The sequence below is a fragment of the Pan paniscus genome, chromosome 9, assembly GCF_029289425.2.
Source record: "Pan paniscus chromosome 9, NHGRI_mPanPan1-v2.0_pri, whole genome shotgun sequence".
Taxonomy (NCBI): Eukaryota; Metazoa; Chordata; class Mammalia; order Primates; family Hominidae; genus Pan; species Pan paniscus.
Window position 1 is genome coordinate 18005963 of NC_073258.2, and position 21984 is coordinate 18027946.

Genomic DNA, 21984 nt, shown 5'->3' on the forward strand with positions numbered 1-21984 from the left:
GGAAGAGCACTTAGAATTAAGCTTAGCATATAAATAAAGTTTAATAATGATAATGATAATAATAATTGTAGTTGTTGTCAATGGATATAATCTATCTCCTTTGCTGCACTGTAGGATTTTGGAGGCAGGGCATGAATGAGGTCTTATTCATCTCTGAATCCAGAGGCTAGCAGTCAGCCTTGATGCCCAACAGATACTCAGGCTCAGTAGAATGTTTGATGAATGAGAGTGGAGGAGTGTCAGAGGCCCGTGACAAGAGCGATCTTTGAGCCAACAGACTCCCCACTCATTAACCCTCCATCTGCCTGGCCATCTTTATGGGCCACCTATCACTATGCGGCTATTGTTTAAAGCCGGCCAAACTATCCTGGTGCTGGCTGCTGGCAGCCTCAGCTTCAAGCAGCCGCCAGAGAGGCTGCTGCGTAGGCTTACAGCATCATCGAAGCTGCCTTTGGGGCTCTGCTTCTCAGGGGCTGGTACAGATGAAACCTGTGCCTCTGGCAAAGTGGGGGCCTGGTCTTTCTGCAATCCCAGCCCTGCTTGGACACCCATTACAGCAATGAGCACAGTGCATTTGACTTTTTGCCTTGTCTCTCACGCTTCTCAACACGGACGGTTCGTAATGGATGTCAGACTTTGAATTTCTTATCATGTTGTTTATATCTAATAAGTGAATTGCCCTGTTTTTTTAAAAGTCAGCTTTTAAAAATACTGTGTTTGAACATCTGTCAAGGGCTGGGGATTAGCTGAATAGGCACTGGATGCCAGGATATTATATTCTCTCTTATCCTTTATACTGTAATTATCTTGATCCTCAAACAACTCAGCACCAGTTACAACCACTTTCGCAGACTTGTTGTTGCTGCAAATTCAAAAAATTATTTTATTTGAATCTAAATTAAACTGATATGTAACAAGGTTTTTTTTTCATGCTAAGTCTCAAAAAACAGTATCTGCAGATGATTAAAAAACAGTAAAACACGGACAATTTCAAAGTTTATTTCAAGAATAAACTCATGAAAATTCATCTAATTATGCAGCAGTGTACCAAAAATAATCTTTTCCAAACCTAAATTTGTTTAACAAAACACACAGTCAGCTAAGCCAAATGAAAGCAAACGTGTGTTTATGCCATAGTCACCCCCTCCCCCTGGCTGCTCCAGTGGGCACGAGGGCTTGGCAGGGTCCTGAAGCCTGTTGGCGGCTTCTGAGTCCTGACACTTTGCTTGCTGGTGTTTCCAGCGAGCGGGCCATTGGCTCCACTGATCACAGAAATGGACCCTGTTGCTGCTTGTGTAAGTGGTCTCTGTTTCTGGAATGTGGAGAGCTGAAGCAGGGAGTACAGAGTATTTTACTCTCAACGACTCAGGGGGAAAAAGAAACTAGGAAAGCATCATGCACATAACTGCAGGCAGAGTAGTGCTGTGTCTGCCAATGATTAATAGTAATAGTGAGAATAGCTACTGTTTATTGAGCCCTTGTGCTGCACCAGGTATTCATTTAAGAGTCTCACATTCTTCATTTTTTCAACTGACCCATGTAACAAAATAACTGGGAGCCGGTTGTCATGATCCCTACTTTACAGATGTAGAAACCGAGGTTTAAAGGGAAATAGCTTGTCTAAGATCACACAAGTAATTGGCTGAGCTGAGATTTGAATCTGTCTGAATTCAAAAGCCATGTGTTTAAACTGCCATAGCATACTGTGTTGGCTCAGCCCTGGGCCAGCTTCTGGGAAGGAGCAATCCAGGAATCCATGGGAATCCCAGCTCTCCCCTTCTAGACAAGTTCCTGGTTACTTTCTGGATCTCAATGTACTCATCTGTAAAGTGGAGAATGCAATACTTAAGACATAGTAAAAATTCAAAAAGTCATAAAATATGATTATTCAGTTAGATGATACACCCTCAGAGGACAGGAAGTATGTTTATTTTGTTCGTAATTGTAACCTTAGTACCCCCCATAATACCTCACAGTGTTTGGCATATAAGAGAGTAGGAGTGAAATCATAGCTTCCTTCCTATAACTTGTTTACAGCTTATTTGGAAAGAAAAAAATGAGTGTGAGCAGATGAGAGAATAACATGTGAACATGTCATCACAGAGATGTTAATTAACTGCCAGATTGGTGACCTAGCAGTAATGTCATATTGGAATTGTCCCCACCAGGCATTAGAAAATTGGGTTCTGGCCCCAGTGCCACAACTTCCTAACTGTGCAGGTTTTTGAACTTCTCTGAACTTCTGTAGGAGAGGAATCATAATGATCTAACTTTTCTTTTCTCCTGTACTATTGTCAAGTCCAGAAAATACTGTCGCATGCTTTATGAAATGTCATGACCATCATCATTTTTGGCAAGGAGAGCAGGGAAATGAGGCTGAACTCAATGGAGGAAATGGCTGAAGGTCCCAGCCTTGAATGAGGAGCCACATTTTGCTATAGATTAGAATGTATTCCAGAAGGAAAACTAAAATCAAGGATCTATGTCAAGTTCAACTCCTGTTTGCAGAGGCCTACAGCATCCTGGGGATTCTCACTCACTTTCACTTGCCAGTAGCAATATTAGGCACTCACTAAATATTTTTAAAGTCAAGTTCATTTGCCCTAATTGGAATAATAGAATTGAATTGTATTGAATGCAATGGCTTCAAAAAGCCCTATTAAAATCCACCTGCCACCCAGTCACATAAAATCACCAAATAACTTTCTTCACTAAGTTCCATGGTCTGTGCTTCTGCTGTATCTTTTCTCTAACTGAGGCAGAGTGCATGAGGAAGGCATGGCTTCTGGAAGGGAACGGTAGGAGGGCACATGCATGGATATTAGGAAGAATTTTTCTCCCCCAGGAGCAAGAACCTGGAATTTCTAGGGAAACAGAAAGGAGGCCTCACAGCCCTCAAATTTACTGGCACGTGCTTCCCTAAATCACCTTAACAAGTGAAGCTCTTTTAACCTCAGCATTCGTCTCTTAATTCACCAGACATTTTTGGTCCTTGCTGTGTGCCTGGCACCATTCTAGTCTATGGGTCTTAAGGCTTTCAGATTTTCTATTTCTGTTACTTTGGGCAAGTCCCTTAAACTTTCCTATCCTCAGTTTATATATCTATAAAAAAATAGACATCATTTGTTATGCCTCTCAGAGTTTGTAGGAGGAACAAATAAGATTAAAATACTTCACAGGCTATCTGACATTTAACAATTACTTTAAAAGAAATAGTCATTAAAGAACTAAAGATGTTTTTAAAAAAGAAATAAAGGTCGCTGGATCTAATAATGTGATGTCATGGAAAGAACTAGTTATAGTTGGAAGTTGGAAGTTGAAAGTAATGCATGCACGTGTAATAAAAGGACCTGATCATGCTAGTCCCCTGCCTGAAAACCATCCACTGCCCACCATCCACTCTCAAGGAGCCCCAAGTCCTGAGAGCCTAGCCACCTCTCCAGACCCATCCCTCACAGCCCTGCCCCCTGCCCCCAACATATACCCTGCTCTTCTGCCACACGTGGATTTGATTGGCTAGTTCTTGAAGAGAACATATTCTCTCAGGCTGCCCTGCCTTTGCACAGGCTATTCCCTCTGCTTGGAGAAGCCCCAGTAATTTGGCAAGAGCTCGCTCGATGTCAGCCCCTCTGGGAGACCTCCCAGTTTTGTCTTTTTATCAGGACTGAGTTTTGTTCTCTCCTCTGATCCCTGCAGCACTTGGGCAAACAGCTGATAGGAGTTCATTTTGTGAAGCTGTGACGAGTTTTCCAGTAGACCATGAGCTTGCTGATGGCAGGAGCCTGCCTGTCCTTGATCCTTGTTTCTGTGGGGTCTGTCCCAGTGCCTGGCACAGTGGCTTTGGAGATGGAAGGAATAGAGGGAGGTAAGTGGATGGGCAGGAGTTCAAGTGCTCTATTCTTAGAGGGGGCGTGGGGGTGGGTCTAGGATTGGTCACTATGAATAACCTGGAGAAATTCTGAAAACGAAACAAAAGAAAACACACCTATAGTTCCTGCCTCCCAAGATTCTGCTGTCGTATGGGCCCCAGGCAAAAATGGATTTACCTTGCAGCTAGTGGAGTTTATACTTCAAGACCCTTCACTTGCACAGCTTGTTCAGGGACTTGGGAGAAGCTCCAGCAATTCCCTTTTTTTTAAGACAGGGTCTTGCTCTCTTGCCCAGCCTGGAGAGCAGTGGTACCATCTCAGCTCACTGCAACCTCCACCTCCCAGGCTCAAGTGATCCTCCCACCTCAGCTTCCCAAGTAGTTGGGACCACAGGTGGCAATTTCTTATTCATAACTTTATATGTATACTTTAAAAAGGACTCTCTATGTGGAATGAGTTCAGGCCCCACAAAACCTGGATCAACCTCTGGCCCCAGGATCCAGTTTCAATAAGCTTGTCAAGTGATTCTGATACACAGCCAGATTGGGGGATGACTTGCTACTCAATGGATAACTCACAGACCAGAAGCATCAGCAAACAACATGGGTGGGCAAGTTGGAAATGCAGAATCTCAGATCCCATCCCCGACCTACTCTCTGTGAATCTGCATTTTAACAAAATCTCTGGGCTGATTCATGTGCAAAAAATTCATATTCAAAGTTGAGAACCATTGCTGTAATGATTTCTCTGAGAGAAAAACTATTTCCAGCTGTAAAATCACAGAGGCCTTCTTGGAGGAGGTGATCTCTGAACTGAGACTTAAAGTAGAGGCAGTATTTGGGTATGTGTATTCCAGCAGAAGCAGCAAGCAGCATCAGTAGAATCCTGGAGATGGGGAGTATGATGAGGGGTTAAGTAGACCAGGGTCTTCAGGCTGGAATCAGAAAAGACAACCACAGGCAAGTTGACTCAGGTAGGAGGGAGAGAGGGAGAGAGGCTGGGGAAGAGCCCACGTGCTGGGTTAAGGCCTTTGGATTCTAATTAGGTAAGAATGTGGAGCCTTGGAGTTTGGGTCCAGAAGATATGAGAGATCCAGCTGCAAAAGCAAAACATCCCCTGGGAGAGGGAAGCCAGTCATAGTGTTTATTCATGCTCAGGTACAGATTATTTATGCCCAAGCCTTGCCTGGAAGAAGTCAAAGAAGGGAAGGGGCAGGAAGCCAGAAGCAAGACTGAGAATTCATGAGGGAGGTACTCATATTTTTTCCCACTCTGCAGGGTTGGTGAGAGTCTCAACAGCACTCCCATCCTTGGCACTGTGCAATCAGGATATTTGCTGACTGTGGCTTACAGAGGGGAAGGAGCTGGGTGTGGTCCAGGTTGAGTCCTGTGAATTCCCGTCACTCCTGCTCCCTGCAGGCTCTACTTCTGTACCTTCCTGTGTTCAATTCATTCCCGCAGCCCCAACAAAACCTACCTACAGGATTGTTAGAAGGACTAAAGGGCATAATACAGCAAAGTACCAGAAATATATTGGGACCTGAAAAAATGCATATAATCCTTTGAAGCTTGAGTCAGAACCATAGTTCATCCACTTCTCTATGCTATCATGAGGTTCAATTTCTAACAGATGAATGCTTAATCATAAAATGCCCCAAATACCAGCTAATAGGAAATTCATCATTTGGCCTTAGAGTGGGTTTTGTCAAGGCTTGATGTCATATACACACTTTAATAACACACATCAATAGTAATTTAATGAACATTTACTACATGTTGATCACTGTGCTAAGCATCTCATTTAGTCCCATCATAAGATGACGAAAGGGAAGCTTGGAGATGTTGAGTGTCTTGCTCAAAGTCCCATTGCTATTAAGAGGCAGAGTAGGAGATAGAAGTCAGCACTAGGGTGAGATCAAAGCAAGTATACACCTGCGAAGCCTCGTATGGGTGCCACAGGTGAAACAGGTTTCATCTGGGAATGTACATTTGGCTTCTTCCATCCCCTTTTCAAATGCTAGGAAAAGTCAACATCACATTTCATATAGATGGAATTGTAGACTCAGAGTCAGAGACAGAGAAAACATAAGGACGATCTAGTTCAATGCTGCTCCCTTACAGATGCAGAAATGGAGGCGCAGACAGGTTGCTTGACTTTCCCATGGTAAAACAGGATGAGAGTGTCTTACCTCTTATAGCTCATACATTAAGATAAAAACAAACATATAAAAACACAAGATTATCTTGTTTTGTTCTATCCTCACTTCTTCACATCCTGTGCCAGACATCAGCTCCCTCCTTCTCTTTCCTTTTTCTTTACTCATTTATGTATTGGTTCAACAAATGTTTATTGATGCGCTATTGTGAAGTTACATTCAGGGAAGAGAGGAATTTAGGAAGAATAAGTAATATAGAGCAAGAGAGAAAAAAGAAAAGTAAAGAGAAGAACAAAAAAAGTAACAGAGAAAGAAGTAGGAGAGAAATAAATACAGAAAGAGAAGGAAGAAAGGAAGGAAGGAGGGAAGGAAGGAAGGAGAGGAAGGGAGGGAGGGAGGGATAGAGAGGGAAGGAAGGAAGGAAGGACAACATCAACTGGCCACTTTCTATTGGATAGACACTTTTCCAAGCATTTTACATGTATTAACTCATTTAATTCACCCAGAAACCCTATATGGTAGTCACTATTCTTATCTCCAATTTAGGATGAGGAGCCTGTAGCACAGAGACCTGAAATAAATCACCCAAGGTTGGAGGGCTGGAAGGTAGCAAGGCCAATATTGCAAACCTGGCAGATCTGGCTCTAGAGGACTTACTTGGGATCTATGCATGTAATCGTGTTGTAATGTCCTCCATTTGCCCTGATGGCCACTGGAAGTGGATTAGATACTTACAGTAAGAGCAGTATTGCTCCTGAGAGTCTTTATCATCTTTTCTCCGTGGAGAACCCTCATCACGGTTTGTCATGGACCATCAGTGCCTAAGATGCGAAGGGAGAAATGTATTGCACATAAAACCATCAAGCAGAGGATCCTGTAAGGGAAAAGGATCATGGAATTTAGAGCCATGGGACCCAGGGTTTAGCTGTGTCCCTGCCACTCCCTAGCTATGCCATGGGATGAGTCAATCCATCTCTTCAACTGTCTGGCTCCTCATGTGGAAAATGGGAATTATAGTTGATCTGACCCTATCTACTTCAGAAAATCAAATTAAGGGAAAAGAAGTTTACAATATCAAAGGTCAAAACCAGTGTGAAATCAAACACAACCACCAGTCTTTCTCTCCTTAATTTTGTGTAGATGTTTATTAAAATAGAAAGAGAGAAGCTCTGTGGGGTTGGGCGGTGCTGAATTTAGAATGAGGATGATGGAGAAAACCCAAAAAGGAAGGCTTAGGTGATGAGCTTCCAGTGGGTAAGGGGAAGAAGGTGGATTATTTAGGAAGAAGCAGAAAGGGCCCTGTGGATAGTTAATTGTCTTTGGATAAATGGATGGTTATAGTCATTCATTCATTCATTCAATTAGTATTTATTGAGTGCCTCCTATGTACCAATGGCAGTGCTAGATACTGGGGTACAGTGGTTTAGAGAAGAGACACAGTTCTGGTCCTCATGGAGCTTGCAGTCTGCAGAAAGTCAGACACTGAACAAAGATGCACAGAATTTAAATGCGTAATAATAAACTGTGACACGTGTTATGAGACCAAGGAAAATAAGAATTTTCTATAAGAGAGAAAAACAGTATTGGGTAGGTGAGGACACACTGAAGGACTCAATGCCCTAATTAGTCAATGCCATAATTATGGGAATAATTCCCATTCTTCCTCCCCACCACTCACCAACTGCTATTTGAAAGGTCATAGGTCTCTGCTCCATACAGGCATGTACTATTTTAATTCAGTAAGCAATCTATTGAGTGCCCAATAAAAATATGTGGGTATATCCCCAGGCATCAGGTGTCCACCTGCCTTCATAGTCAGCCCTGGCTGCAGCCCCCTTTGATGGGATCCCTGCATATCATTTTTATTCCTATTTTACAGATTTAAAAAATGTTCACAATAGTTCAATGATTCATCCAAGACAACACAGCTAGAAAGTCCAGACCAGGGTTTAGGACTTTTGATAGCAAATCAAGGGCTTTTTCTGTTCACACAGAATAAAATCCTAACTCCACCAGGTCCAGGATGTCATGTCTTTGCCTCATCTCTTGCTACCTTCCCTCTTCTTTACCCTGCTTCATCCACACAGGCCTTCCCAGGATGCAAAAAGATTTTCCCTGCTTCAGAGGCTACGCATCAGCTCTTTTTTCCTACGTCTGGAATGCTCTTCCTTGATTTTTTACTTGGCTACCGTCTTTTATTTTTAAATCAGCTTTATTGAAGCATAATAATAATAATAATTATTATTATTATTATTATTTTTGAGATGGAGTTTCACTCTTGTTGCCCAGGCTGGAGTGTAATGGCGTGATCTCAGTTCACTGTAACCTCTGCCTGTCAGGTTCAAGCGATTCTCCTGCCTCAGCCTCCCAACTAGTTGGGATTACAGGTGCACACCACCAGGCCCAGCTACTTTTTGTATTTTTAGTAGAGACGGACTTTCACCATGTTAACCAGGCTGGTCTTGAACGCTTGACATCAGGTGATCCACCCACCTCAGTCTCCCAAAGTGCTGGGATTACAAGCGTGAGCCACTGAGCCCAACCTGAAGCATAATTTGTATGAATAAAATTCACTCCTTTTCAGGGTTCAGTTTGATGAGTTTTGACAACTTTATAAATATACTTAGGCAACCACCGTTACATTTCCATCACCTTGGGAAGTTTCCTCCTGCTCCTTTGCAGTCCATCTTTTGCCTATACCCCAGGCATCCTTTTCATATAAGATGCAGTCCATCTTTTGCCTATACCCCTTCCTCCTTTTCATCTAAGTTTCAGCTTAATTATCGCCTCTTCAGAGGCCTTTAGAAGCAATTCCCTGACCATCCAAAAGCTCTCTTCCATGCTCCTCCTCCTTCATTCTCTTTCAAAGAGTCTGGCTGTTCTCTTTCTTGCACTTACTACAAGATGTACCCATTTTATTGACTTACTTGTTTGCTCTATTTCTGTCTTCTCCAAACAATATAAGCTCCATAAGGGAAGGGTCGTTGTCTTTATTAATACTTGTAACCCCAGGGCACAGTGCTGGGCACATAGTAGAATAAATATTTATTAAATGCATGAATGAATGCATGGATAAGTGGTACTGCATCCTTCTGTGTGCAAGTAGCTGAGGATTCATGGCTGAATCAGAGATGATTTCTACGCTTATGGAGTTCACAATCAAATGGAAGTCTTGTGACAGGCACACAGATAACACTGACACAGATAATCCCTAATGCTTGGATAATGCACTACTATGCACGCATAAGGCATTTACTGTGTGCCAGGCCTTGTTCTAATTCCTTTGTATATATATATTCACTCATTTTATCCTCATGGCAACCGTATATGGAAGTTACTACTGATATTGCTGGTTTAAAGATGAGGAAAACTAGGAGTTTTCCTAGTCAGGCTGAGTCACTTGCCGCAGATCAGCCAGCTTGTGAGTGGAGAAGTCAAGATTTGGGACCATGCTGTTTTGCAGGGCTGCCTGATCCATGCCCCAAGAGAGGGTCACATAAGGGATCCAGAGAATACTGAGAAAGCTGAAGGCAGGCCCAGCTCAGACTCAGGTCAGACTTGCAGGGCAGGCGAAGTTCTAACTCTGGAAACTGGAAACAGGGACAATTGTTTCTGGAAGCCCTACATCAGGTCCAGTTCAAGCAGCCAGAGACAGCCCTCCAAACCCAGGGGCAGGATTTTCAGGCCTCTAAAGGAGACTATAGCCGGATGGGGAGGGAGTGGCTTGCCCTCATGCCCCTGTGTCCCCAGGGGTCCAGTTACCCCAGTGACAGTGCAAGCCAGAGCATCAGGGCTTCAGGTGGCCAGCTGAGTTGTTCCCACAAGGCTGCAACACGTATCCGGAACACACTGGGAACTGGGGCTCCAGGCCGAGAGGCCTGAGCGCCGCCTGGGGATCTGGTCCATCTGGGTGGCAGCTTCCCAGAGGCCTGCCGCGCTCGGCCTGCAGTTCTCCGCTGCGGACGGTAGGTGGCAGCGGGTCGTGAGAAATGGCCCTCGCCTGGCCCTGGCTGCGGAGACCCAGCCTGGAGAAAAACGTGGCTGGGCTTCGGCCGCCGAGCGAGGGAGAACCGCGCCCCCGGGGTGGGGCTTGGGGGCCGCCCTGGGACTCGGTGGCTTCTGCCCGAGCGGAGGTCAGCGAGGACCCGGGAGGCAGCGCCTGGATGGAGCTGGACGGGGAGGGCTCTGCTGGGGCTCCTGGTCCCCATGCGGCTGTGCTGTCATGGGGAGCCCTGGGGACCCTGGCACCCTCGTGAGGGCCCAGCCCGCCGACTCCTTAGCCAGAACTTGTGCCCAGCGTGGGAATTTTCTTCCTGAGCAAACAACTTGTTTTTTTTTTTGTTTTTTTTTTTAACTGAGGAAGAAACTGCCCTTCAGAGAGGTTAAGGGACTGGCTGTGGCCACATGGCTCGTGCGTGGCTGTGCAGTTATTAAAACCTGGTCCTGTCTGACGAGAATCGTGCTTTTTTCCACTGTGCCAATACCCAGTGGGGGATTCCCTGGTGTGAGCGCCTGGGGATAACGGGGGTGTCTTCTAGTCTGCATTTACAGTGAGGAACTCGGCTACGCCAGGGTGTGGCCATGGGCCCCCGCTCCCAGGCACTGTGCAGTGAGGGGGTGGCTGAGACGACCGCTGGATGGCCTTGGAGAGCCCTAATTCCCTCCCAAGCCCTAACTCTCCAGGCCCCCTGCCCTGGCAGCCTCTGAGCATTAAATCTGACCAGACCTGCCCCTGCAGGGTCTGAACTCCGGACGCCCCCCACCTCTGTCTACCTACTCTTATTGTACTGGATCTCAACCCGTCTCCCCACCTCTGACATTTGAAAGCACTTTTACTCTCGGGAATTCGTTAGCTCTTTACAACCACCCCGTAAGGCAAAAAAAAAAGAAGGGATGTTTACATTTACAGAAGAGGAAACCGAGGCCTCAGAGAAGTGATTTGCCAAAGGGTACCAAGCAAGTTCGCGGCTGAGCCGGGTCTTGAACCTTAGGTCTTCATAGCTGCCTCCTGCGACGAGGCGGGAGCAGCGCTGGTGCAGAGCTCTGGAGCGGCCGGCAAGCCGAGCAGCGGAGGCCCTTCCCTGCCTCTTCCTCTCCCGGAGGCAGACGGGGAGCGGCCGACAAATTAATTCACGCTATCTTTACATTATGTATAATGCGGCATGATTTTATTTTGCTTCATTCCCGAAATCTTTTACAGTAATTAGTAGCCGAGTAAAATATAAAAATTAATGCAATATAACACTTTAATGGTAATAATACACTATCCTGTCTAATTAATAAAATCTGTTGTTTCCAAGCACGATTATTTATTTGACAAATTGATAGCACACATCCTGTTCATACCCTCTTTCCTAGCTCGATCCTTTCAGTTTATCGAATAAAACTGTAGCAGGAAAATAAACAGATTGTCTTCTGACCTGACAAGCAAGTGAGAAATAAACCTCTCACTCATACATCCCTAATTGTTCTCAGCAATATCCTCTAACACATGTCCAGATTGCTTAAAAATGAATCTTGATTCCTCCCCCCACCCCGGCTTTTTTTTTTTTTTTAATTGCGTCTCCTTATTTTAGAGAAAAGAGACCTTTCCTCCCTTTCCTCTGGGTAGTGTTTATATCGGGGCAGTTGGAGGGATATAAATTTTGTGACTGTGTTCAGAAATTCTGATGGCCTTGCTAACAGAGTGAAGCGATTGTTCAGGCCATGCCAAAGAGAGAGAGAGAGAGAGAGAGAGAGAAAGAGAAAGAGAAAGAGAGGAGGTCCGGGCTGCTCTGAGCCGCTGCCGAAGAACGCTGAACCCATCGCGAAGGCTGCAGGAGAGGATCAGCAAGGGAGCAGGGAGCAGTGAGGTTGCAGGATTGTCATTGGGAGTTGGCAAAAACGAAACTGGGAAAGGGGTTAGGGCAGGATACCCAGACCTGGCAGTATTTGCAGGTAGTACTAGGGAATAAGGAACAAGGTCCAGCATCATTATGTGTGGAACTTGGGATGAAACAATGATCTAATTACAAACCCGAATGCATGCTATTTTATGTAATACGGGGGCATTTTACATGCCAAGTGTGAAAATGCGAAAGCATTTTAAGCTATAAATAGGGCCTCAGAGACAGAGATACAGAGAGACATGGAGACAGATGGAGAAAAAGAGAGAGTCAGACAGAGACAGAGAGAGCACGCAAGAGCAGGACAGAAAGAGAGAGAGACTTACCATCTGTAGGTTATTTTGCAGCACTTTTCTCTGAAAGAAAAATTATGTGATGTGATCTGTGTTCGGGGAAAAGCTATGCTATCCTCAGCTTTCAAGCTACATTTACTATAATAAAAAAGGAAAAAAAATCTCCAAGTGCACACAGGTGAAAAAAGTCACCCTCTCATGGAAACTGGCCTCAATACAGAAAAAGAGATACACACACACACACACACACACACACACACACCCACACACCCCTGCTTGCACAATCCATGGATGAGTCTCCAGAGTCCTTTCTTTTGTATAGAAAAGTTCTACGATCTTATGGGCATTAGGTTCAACACACATACACACACACACAGACACACACAGGCACGATGCAGATATGTGCACATACCACCACTACACACACACCCTTTTGAGCCCAGGCCCTTGAATCAGTGCAGTCATGCCCCATTGGTGAGACTCCCCAGGCCACTTCCTGGGCCACCACAGTAATCCCCACCTTCCACTGAAGTCTGAATACTCTGATTTTATTACCCACCCCCACCTTTTTCTCTTGATCCATCTCCCCATCCCCACCACCATTGTGCTAGTGCATTATTTTAATAATAAAAATAATAATTTAAATAAAATTCTTCCAGGCTGGGCGCAGTGGCTCACGCCTGTTATTCCAGCACTTTGGGAAGCTGAGGCAGGTGCATTGCTTGAGCTCAGGAGTTCAAGAACAGCCTGGGCAACATGGTGAAACCCCATCTCTACCAAAAATACAAAAGATTAGTCAGATTTGGTGGCATGTGCCTGTGGTCCCAGCTACACGGGAGGCTGAGGTGGGAGGATGGCTTGAGCCCAGGAAGCAGAGTTTGCAGTAAGCCGAGATCACGCCACTGCACTCCAGCCTGGGCAAGAGAAAAAAAAAAAAAAAAAAAAAACTTCCATAAAATAGGTGCTGACTCCAGTTTTTGCCAGCACACAGGTATGCAGAAGGTGACCAACAAGTTTGAATACTTTACCTTTCTGAAAGTGCTCCCCTATGAATTGTTTAAGGGCAAGGGTTACTACACTCACTTTATAGATAAGGAAACAGGTCATTTCTTTCTGAGGGGAAACGGCTGGGATGTTCAGTGAAAAATCTTTACTGAACACTACGGGTGGGTCAGGTACTATTCAAATGCTTGATAGGCATTATTTCATTGAATCCTCAAAATAAATGTATGAGATGGGTCCAGTTGTTACCCTCAGTATTATAGATGCAGAGTCTGATATTCAGAGGGTTTATATAATTTGAGAAATTACACAATTATGCAGTGCATATATAATAGCACTGGAGTTTGAACCCACACCTGTCTGGATTTGAGGTTCCTAAAGCCATGTTTTAATTCCAGCTCTGATATTCACTGGCTGTATTACTTTGAGCAAGTAACATTTCTGAGACTCGGTTCTCTTAACTATAAAATGAAGATGAAAATTCTCACCGTTGATATGAAGGTTAAATGTGACATATATATACTGCCCAGCAGAGAGTCTCAGCAGGGATTAGGAGTTTAATCAAGTCTACTCTTCCTTTCATTTTTACTTTTGTCCATCTTGCATTAGCCACTCCCCAGAAGTTACCTGAAAGATAACTCAGTTTGTTGGGGCTACAACCAGTTGACAGCTTGGGGCTTCAAGCCTTTGTTTCACCATTTGCAAGATAAGGAAATAACAGCTATTCATGAGGATAAACTGAGTTAAAGCATAAGCAGCCAGCACAGTGCCTGGCACATGGACGGTGCTAAAATAAATATTTGTGAAAGAAAAGAAGGGAGGGAAGAAAGAATCAGGATAATGGTGCCCAGGTATTCAAGAAGAACTCGCACTCAGCAGCTCTTAGGGCCCGGGGACTGGTCCCACCAGGCTCTGCCAAAGGTTGAGTAGGAATGTTCCCGCAGATGGTGAATGTCCTGTGGACCTGCTCAGTGCTATTGATCAATGTGTTTTATGATGGATCTAATTAAGCTCTCTAACGAGGGATCACAAGATAACAATTTATCCCAGAACCATCACTCATTAAAATGCCATTTCAGGAGATGACATCGTTCCAGCCTTAATTGGCAGAGTTTGCGTGACTGGAATCCCTTGGGAGCAGAGATGCCCCTTGTCGTTTGCTTGTCGCCTCTGTGGTGAGGGGGCTTAGAACAGCCCTGAGAGGCACATGAATTTGTCAGGTATTGCCATAGCCCAGGCTCCACCTACCCTGCTGCAGGTGGCTTTCTGGAGCGGGTGACTCAGCAGGTCACTGACAGGAGCCTGTGGCTGTGCAGAGGCCCGGTTTTGGAATAAGAAACCCAGAACTTTAGTCAGCTCCTGGAATGACAAGGCAGGAAGACTTAGGAAGTGACCATTCCCATCAGCCTCAGTTTCCTCTTCTATAAAGAGGCCTTCCCTGCCTGCCTCCTGGGTTGGTGGAAGATTTAAGGAGATCATGGAAAGGCTTATAGAGCAGTGGAAAGAGCACAGACTTGTAAGTGAGATTCTCCAGGTTCAAATTCTTGTTCTTCAACCACTGGCTGTGTGACTATAGACAAGCTACTTAGTGTCTCTGAACGTTGGTTTCTTCAATAATAGTGCCTAACTCAATAGGATTCTTGGGAGGATTTTAAGAGCTTTATAATCAGCCTGGTTTCTGAGGATCCCAGGGACACAGAGATGAAAAGGCATGGGGGTTTTCTGAGAGAGCCTGTAATGCCTTAGTATCAGAATAATAACTGTGTCAGGACAGATTACAAACCCAAAGAGGACCAGAAAAAGCTATGGTGGCTATACCCACAAGGGAGGAGGAGGCATCTGAGCTAGATCTTGAAATAGAAGACCTTTCCTAGTTGCAGAATAGAGGAAAGGGCATCCCAGGATGAGTGAGCCCTCAGCACAAATAAGCAAAGCACCTGAGGTTGGAGAGAGTTCGTGCGTTCAGAATGCAGTAGTGCTCCCTTCTCCGTGGATAATGCCTGAAACCATGGATAGCACCAAACCCTGTATAAAAGACGTTTTTCCTATACATATTCCTATGATAAAGTTTAATTTATATATCAGACATAGTAAGAGTTTAACAACAACTAATAAGAAAATAGAATGATTATAACAATATAATAAAAATTAGGTGAATGTTATCACTCTTTCTCAAAATATCTTATTGCATTGCACTGTAAGTTAAACAAGGGTTACTTCAACAAAAGCACTGTGACAGTCGGTGTGATAACCCAGAGGGCTACTAAGTGACTATCCGGCAGGTAGCATATGCATTGCACAAAGGATGGTTCATGACCTGGGTGGGGCCAAGATTTCATCACACTGCTCAGAACGGCATGCAACTTAAAACTTGGGAATTATTTATCTCTGGAATTTTCCATTTAATATTTTCAGACCACAGTTTACCACAGGTAACTGAACTGTGGAAAGCTGCTGCGTCATCCCATTGCGGAAAGGCGGAAGGGCAAGCAAGCAGGTGCGGAAGATATCGCAGTGCTCCAGAGCTCCCTTTTTACAGCAACCCACATTTCACTCCTGTGGTAATGGCATGAATCCATTCAGGAGGGCTCCACCCTCATGACCCAATGTCCATCTAAAGGCCCCACCTTGCAGCACTTCTGCATTAAGAATTAAGGTTCCAACACATGAACTTTTGGGGGACGTATTCAAATCGGAGCACCTTGCAAAGTATTTGGATTTCATTATGAAGGTCACTGAAACCTCACATTGGGTGAGTTTGATGAAGTCTCATTATAGAGCTTGGACCTCAGAGGAGGAGAAGGGAGGAAGATACAGGTGCTTCTGCCAACAAAGGTGGCTTGGAGCCTTCAGAGCAGACCTCATGTTTCCCAGGACCAGGAAGAACAGGGCCCCCGTGTCCTAAGTGCCATAGACTTGTCAGGAGCATTTGCAGAAACCAAGATGGCAATGGTGCCTTGAATTTTGGACTGCTTTCCTCCCAGAGAAGGAGACTGGGTGTGAGGTGGAGGGAATTAAAACTTGTAGAGCTGCTATCGTGCATTAGGGGATGTAGCATTCGATTCTCACAACACTCACCATCAGGTGTAATTGTCCCCATTTACTAAATGATGTGTTTGAGTCTCAGAAAGGGTTAGTGACTTCTTCAAGGTAACCTGCTAATAAGAGCAAAGTCAGGATTTGAGCTGTGGTCAGTTGGTGCCAAACCAGTGCTTCTATCACTTCATGCTGTCTCACTAAACATTGTCACATTTAGGACCTCCATTCCTCAGGTTTGAGATGTGGGTGATTTAGCTCCATCTTTCAGAAGGGGAGCTTGAGACCCAAAGAATTCTTCAAGAAGCACCTTGCTCATGGACACTCTACATGAGATAACTTTCTGATAGAAAACAGAGATGCAGTTTTGATCCAACAGCAATGGTATTGAGGAATGTGTTTTTCCTGGAACTCTGGGATGGATTTTATGGCCTGATTCCAATTTGTCTTTCTGGAGGCCATTAGCCTCTGCTCATTGCTGACTCCTGGGGCAGATGTGAACACTCCTGGATCTTTAATTTTTGAGAGGGTGTAGGAGGGGGCTGATGCCATTTTCCTATTGCATAATAAAATTATTTCCTTAACAAAAAAGGGGGATCCACAGTTTCCAATTCAAATGCTTTTTTAAAAAACAGGGGGAAAAAGTAGCAAAAAATAGTCGAAAGAATGCACCCCTAAATGTGAAATTGTTCAGAAATACATATTTGTAATAGGATTCAAAGTGTTCATGACAGCTACTACTTACAGTGTTTAAAAAGTTGCAATTAGTACCAAAAGGCTTGGATGAAGAAAACATCCTATCATAGGCATATTTATAAAACAACTTCCATCAGCCAAAGGAAAAATGGACAGAACTCTATTACAAGCTTTTTATATTTGAAGAGCAATTTCTAATAATATATCTAGAAGCCATTTCTGAAATTGACTTAGTGTGCATGATCTGGGATTAATGTTTTCTGCAAAATCACATGCTCGTTTGAACGTAAACATTTTGCACTTCCGTTCCACCTCCCGGTTCAGAAGAATGCACCTCCAATGTGTAAAATGATCTATCAAAATTAATTGTGAATGCCCTAATCCAATCAAGTCCACCTCATTGGGCAAACATTTAAATTATTAAGTTAAATAGTGGGATATTTCAATATAATCTTGTTATGCTATTTTTATGGCAGTACAAATGCTGTCTACAGATGGGCTCTGCTTCCCAGCTTCCTTGCTATTGTTGATGAGCTCGCCACCTCTGTTGCTGGATTTCACACGTGTGTGATATTGGTCTAGTCACAATCCTGCATTCCCTCACTACCTCAGCAATTACTGATGGAGCTCCTACTATGTGTTAAAATTTGAAGGCTAAAAAAGACCTTCAGGATAATCTAGTCATCACTTTTGCAGATACAGGAACTGAGATTCTGAGAGGTTGGGTGCTTTTTTATGGACCATGGAGCAAATTTGTGGCAGAGCTACTGGTAGAACCTTCTCTTCTTGATTCTGCATCCAACCATCTGCTTTTTTCTTCTTTCCTTGTCCATTTCTCTCTCTAATTCAAACATAAAGATGTAAATAAAATAGATCAGATTCGTGCTGTTCATATTTTATATCATTAGTATTTTGCAAAATTATTCTTTTTCCCCCCATTTAATAAAAGATATATTCCCAACCTGGTTGCTCTTCACAGAGCTTTAAATAGCTTGTCCTTTCTAAATTCCTCCAGCTAGCAAACAGCTATTCATCATTCGATAGTTCCTTGAAGGCCAGCCCAACAGAGACATGTTTGGAAGAAATAAGATCTTGATGTCTCAGCCTCCAGCCCCTAAATTAGTCTCTGGGTATGTGCATATTGAGAGGAGGAAGAACAAAGGAGTAAACAAACAGGAACTAAAGCAGGCTTGAGGTCTAGCCATGACCAGGGTCCAGATGCCCATATTGGGATCCTCTTGGGAGCTAGAGAACACAGTCCTGTCCTCAGCAAACCCCTTGCCCTACACCCCAAGGGAGTTGTGTCTATGCTGTCTAAAGATTCAGATTTCACACTGACTCTGAAGGCAGGTCTAAGGAACCTTTAGACTTTACCCTACTTTTGGGAACAAGGTGAAATGAAGAACTTCCCAGTGTTCCCCTTTTACTCTCTGGTTCAAATGTAGACAGGATTATTTATACCCCGAGGCATAGCTGAGACAGGGATAGAACTATCAAAAAGATATTCCGAAGGGGAACTAAACTTAGAAAGTGCCATGAATTCGAATTATCCACTCTGCAGGTGGCTTAGGCCCCAGGGACACGGTATGACCTTAGTGGGCCCTAGGTACTCTTATTTTCATGGGCTCTTTCTTCCATTTAGATAAGTAAATAAACAAATTATATTTTATGACTACATTAATATAATGAAAAAGTATTAATAGTATAAATTAAAGCATTTTCTTTGACCTAAAATGTCCTAAAATTCTCTGATTTTAAGAGAATTAAAACATTTTTGTGGGCCCCCTAAATGTTTGTAGCCCTAGGCACTCAGCCTACTGTGAATAATACAGCAGCCATGCCAGGCCCAAGGAGAAACAACCTCCCATTCTGCCTCCATTTGGCAGATGGATTCTGATCAACACCAACACCCTGGAAGTATCTAGCTTCCTCAGATCTGGGCAAGAGAGAAGAGCCTTAGCTCCTGTCCTCTCACTTTCCATAACCTGTCTGGGGACAGATTGAAAACCCTTGGTGTAGGGAGAAGTCACCCTCCTTAATACCATTCAAACTCAGGTGCTTCAAGGTTATCACTGGAGGAGAATGATCTTTGTTCTTTGTTCTAACAGTTTTATTCCTTCTGCCGGCATTACACTTGTCCTATGTGGAACCACGTTCTTCATACACTAAAACATGGCTCAGTCAGGGTTAGAACTGTCAAAAAGACCTTCTCAAGGGGAAAGTAAATACAGAGAATACTGCAAATTCATGATGCAAAAGGGCCCTTCAGAACAGAGGAAGTGGGTACATGAGGCTCTGCAGAAGAACCTGAGTACCCCTTGTTTAAAATACTGTAGAAATTGAAACTCTTACATGCTGCTGGTAGTGTCTGTTGGTGCAACCACTTTGGGAAACTGTTTGTCAGTATCTATGAAAGTTGAATATATTATATGTGCCTCAAGGCCCAACATTTTTACTCCAAAGTATTAGATTGAGCCATATGAAAGTATCAGTGTTTAACTTTTTGATCTACAAAAATGTCAACTTAATTTGATTCAATTTAATCTATAGCCAACAGAAAAACATACGTATGCTCAGCAAAAGTCATGTATAAGAATGGTCTAGCAGCACTATTCAAAAGCTGGACACTACCCAAAAGCCCATCAACCATAAAATGCATAAATAAATTGTGGTTTGTTCCTATAATAGAATAGTACATGCAATGAAAATAAGGAAAATAAAACTCCATACAACAACTTGGCTGGATCTCACAAACACAATGCTAATTGAAAGAAGCCAAACACAAAAGGATGTATATTGTATGATCCCATTTATATAAATTTCCAAGAGCAAACAGTACTAATCCATGATGCTAGGAGTCAGAAAGGATAATAGGTATGGCCCTAAAAGGCCACTGAGGGGCATTTTCTTGATGTAAGAGCCAGTTTTATGGGTGTGTTCACTTTAGAAAACTCATCAAACTATAACTTATGATTCACACACTTTTCTATATGTATGTTTTCCTTTCTTAAAAAGTTTACTTAAAAAAACAAGAAGGATGCAGAAGAATGCAGGCAACTGTTCGGGCAAAGACAACAGCAGGTGGCTTCAGGAGGGTCTACCCTCCTGCCCTCCAGTTTTTGTTGTGGATTTTTTGATCACTCACTAATATGGGCTCTCCTTAATCTCACTTACTCTCCAGCCCAACATCAAGGTGGAGCCTGTTGTTGTTCATATCCGGTGGTTGGAGAAACTAAGGAAACAGATGCTTTGAGAGTCTAACTCTCCCAAATGCACACAGCCATTGTGTGAGAAGCCAGCACCTGACTCCAGAACAGTGTCTCTCCCAAGCTCTCACTCTGCAGGTCCGTGATCCAGACTCAAAGTAATTGGGATCACGTGGGACACCTGGAAGTCACAACTCCCTATGATTTGGATGCAGATCCCACCTCTCTGGATCCTGCCCATCTGTAGACAGCAATTGTACTTCTCTGGAAGAAGGTTCCAGTTCTCGTCCCTGCCCACCAGCATGGCCACCTATGAACCTGTGAAAACTCTTGGTGGGGGACAGGGCCTGGTGACTGCAAGTTGCTCACTCAGTCTGGCAAAGACATGATTTTTTCTGTGTTCTCTGACAAGTCCAGGCTGGCCTGCCTGGGTGTTGCCATCCCTGTGGCATCTGCCGGGGACATCCCAGTTCTATCTTCTTGTGCTTACTGCTCTTTCTGACTTTGGTTCTGAATGACCCTGTAAAGGTGTCTGTGTGGGTTTATGTGGAGATAGAATATATGGAAAATGATGCAGCCCTAGGCCACAACAAAGGCGAAACTCAGCCTCTGCCTTCTTCTCTGACCACTAACTCGACCTTCCCCAGCCCCAGCTCTTCCCATAGCACGTTTAAGGTGAGTGTGGGAAGAAGTGCCAAGAAGAAAAGCAGGAAAGAGTGTTTTCTGAGGGGGCAGTGGGAGTCTGTTCACGTGCTCTTCCCCTTTCATGTATGCAACACCCCTGGGAATTGGGTATCATCATCCTCGTGGTATTGCAAAGGCATCTGAGGGCCTAGGAAAAATAAATGCATGGGCTGCTGTTTTCCTTACGTGGGATGGTGATGCAGGCAGAGAAAACTAGTGAGCACCTAGGGGCAGCCAACCTCTCCTCTGTCATGGTTTGCATTCAATACTCTTGGGTGTGGACACACTCATAGATGGAGCTTGCTGTCTACTGATCTTGGTTCAGGTCATGGCCGCAATCAGTACCATTAATAAGGCACATGCTGCTTTTCTAGAAGAATGAAGAAGGGAGCCATTACCTTCTGTGAGGGGCAAAAGACATTGTATTAGCAGGTGAGAGTTCTGGTTCCAGCTCACCCATTTACTCTGCGTGGCTCTGGAAAAATTTCTCCCCCTCTCTATCCCTTAACTTTCTCTGTGCAATGAGGGAATGAGATTTGTTGACGTCTGAGGGTCCTCCCACCTCTAGTACTCTGGTGCCTTATAAGGAGGTTCTCTTTCATCTGCACCATGAGGTATTGACGCCACTGAGGAATACTCTAACTTTCCCCCAGGACTGAAAAGACAGGAAGGAACTTGTCTCCTTGGCCTCTGGCTCTGGTGGGCATCTGAGTGACAGAGACAGGCACAAGCCTGGTCTAGAAGGAATGAGGGACAGCCAAGTTCATGGGTAGCTGAAAGGTTCTGTGGACCAGGAGCCACCCAAGTCATGGGGTGTGGACAGTTAGAAGGATCCAATAAGGTAGATTCTGAAAGGGGAACTAGAATAGCACCGAATTCATGTCCAAACCATTGCTGCAGCCTCTTATTTTATGTGTGCACTTCCTGGCCCTCACTCACCCCAACTGTTTCCTATAACTCAGGGGTTCTTAATCTGGAATTCCTGCCCTTTGAAGTTGCTTGCAAAACAATATGTATAGGCGAGTATGAGCATTTTCCTGGGTGCAGAAGCTTCCATTTTATTCTCAAAAACCTTAGACACACACATATACACACAAAGCTAAGAGCCACTCTTCCAATTTAAACACATCCTTGCTCCATCCCCACACTGATCTAGGC

At 44.1% G+C, this 21984-nt stretch overlaps 1 protein-coding gene across 1 annotated transcript in view; it reads left to right on the plus strand.

Moving 5' to 3' along the window:
* The window catches only part of LOC130540584 (uncharacterized), an 81746-nt gene that overhangs the window by 15950 nt on the left and 43812 nt on the right, over positions 1 to 21984 (plus strand). Inside the window, exon 3 of the mRNA XM_057299103.1 lies at positions 3697 to 3865. Within this exon, the coding sequence (XP_057155086.1) occupies positions 3760 to 3865 (106 nt within the window). The 5' untranslated portion in view covers positions 3697 to 3759. The remainder of the gene's footprint in view (positions 1 to 3696; positions 3866 to 21984) is intronic.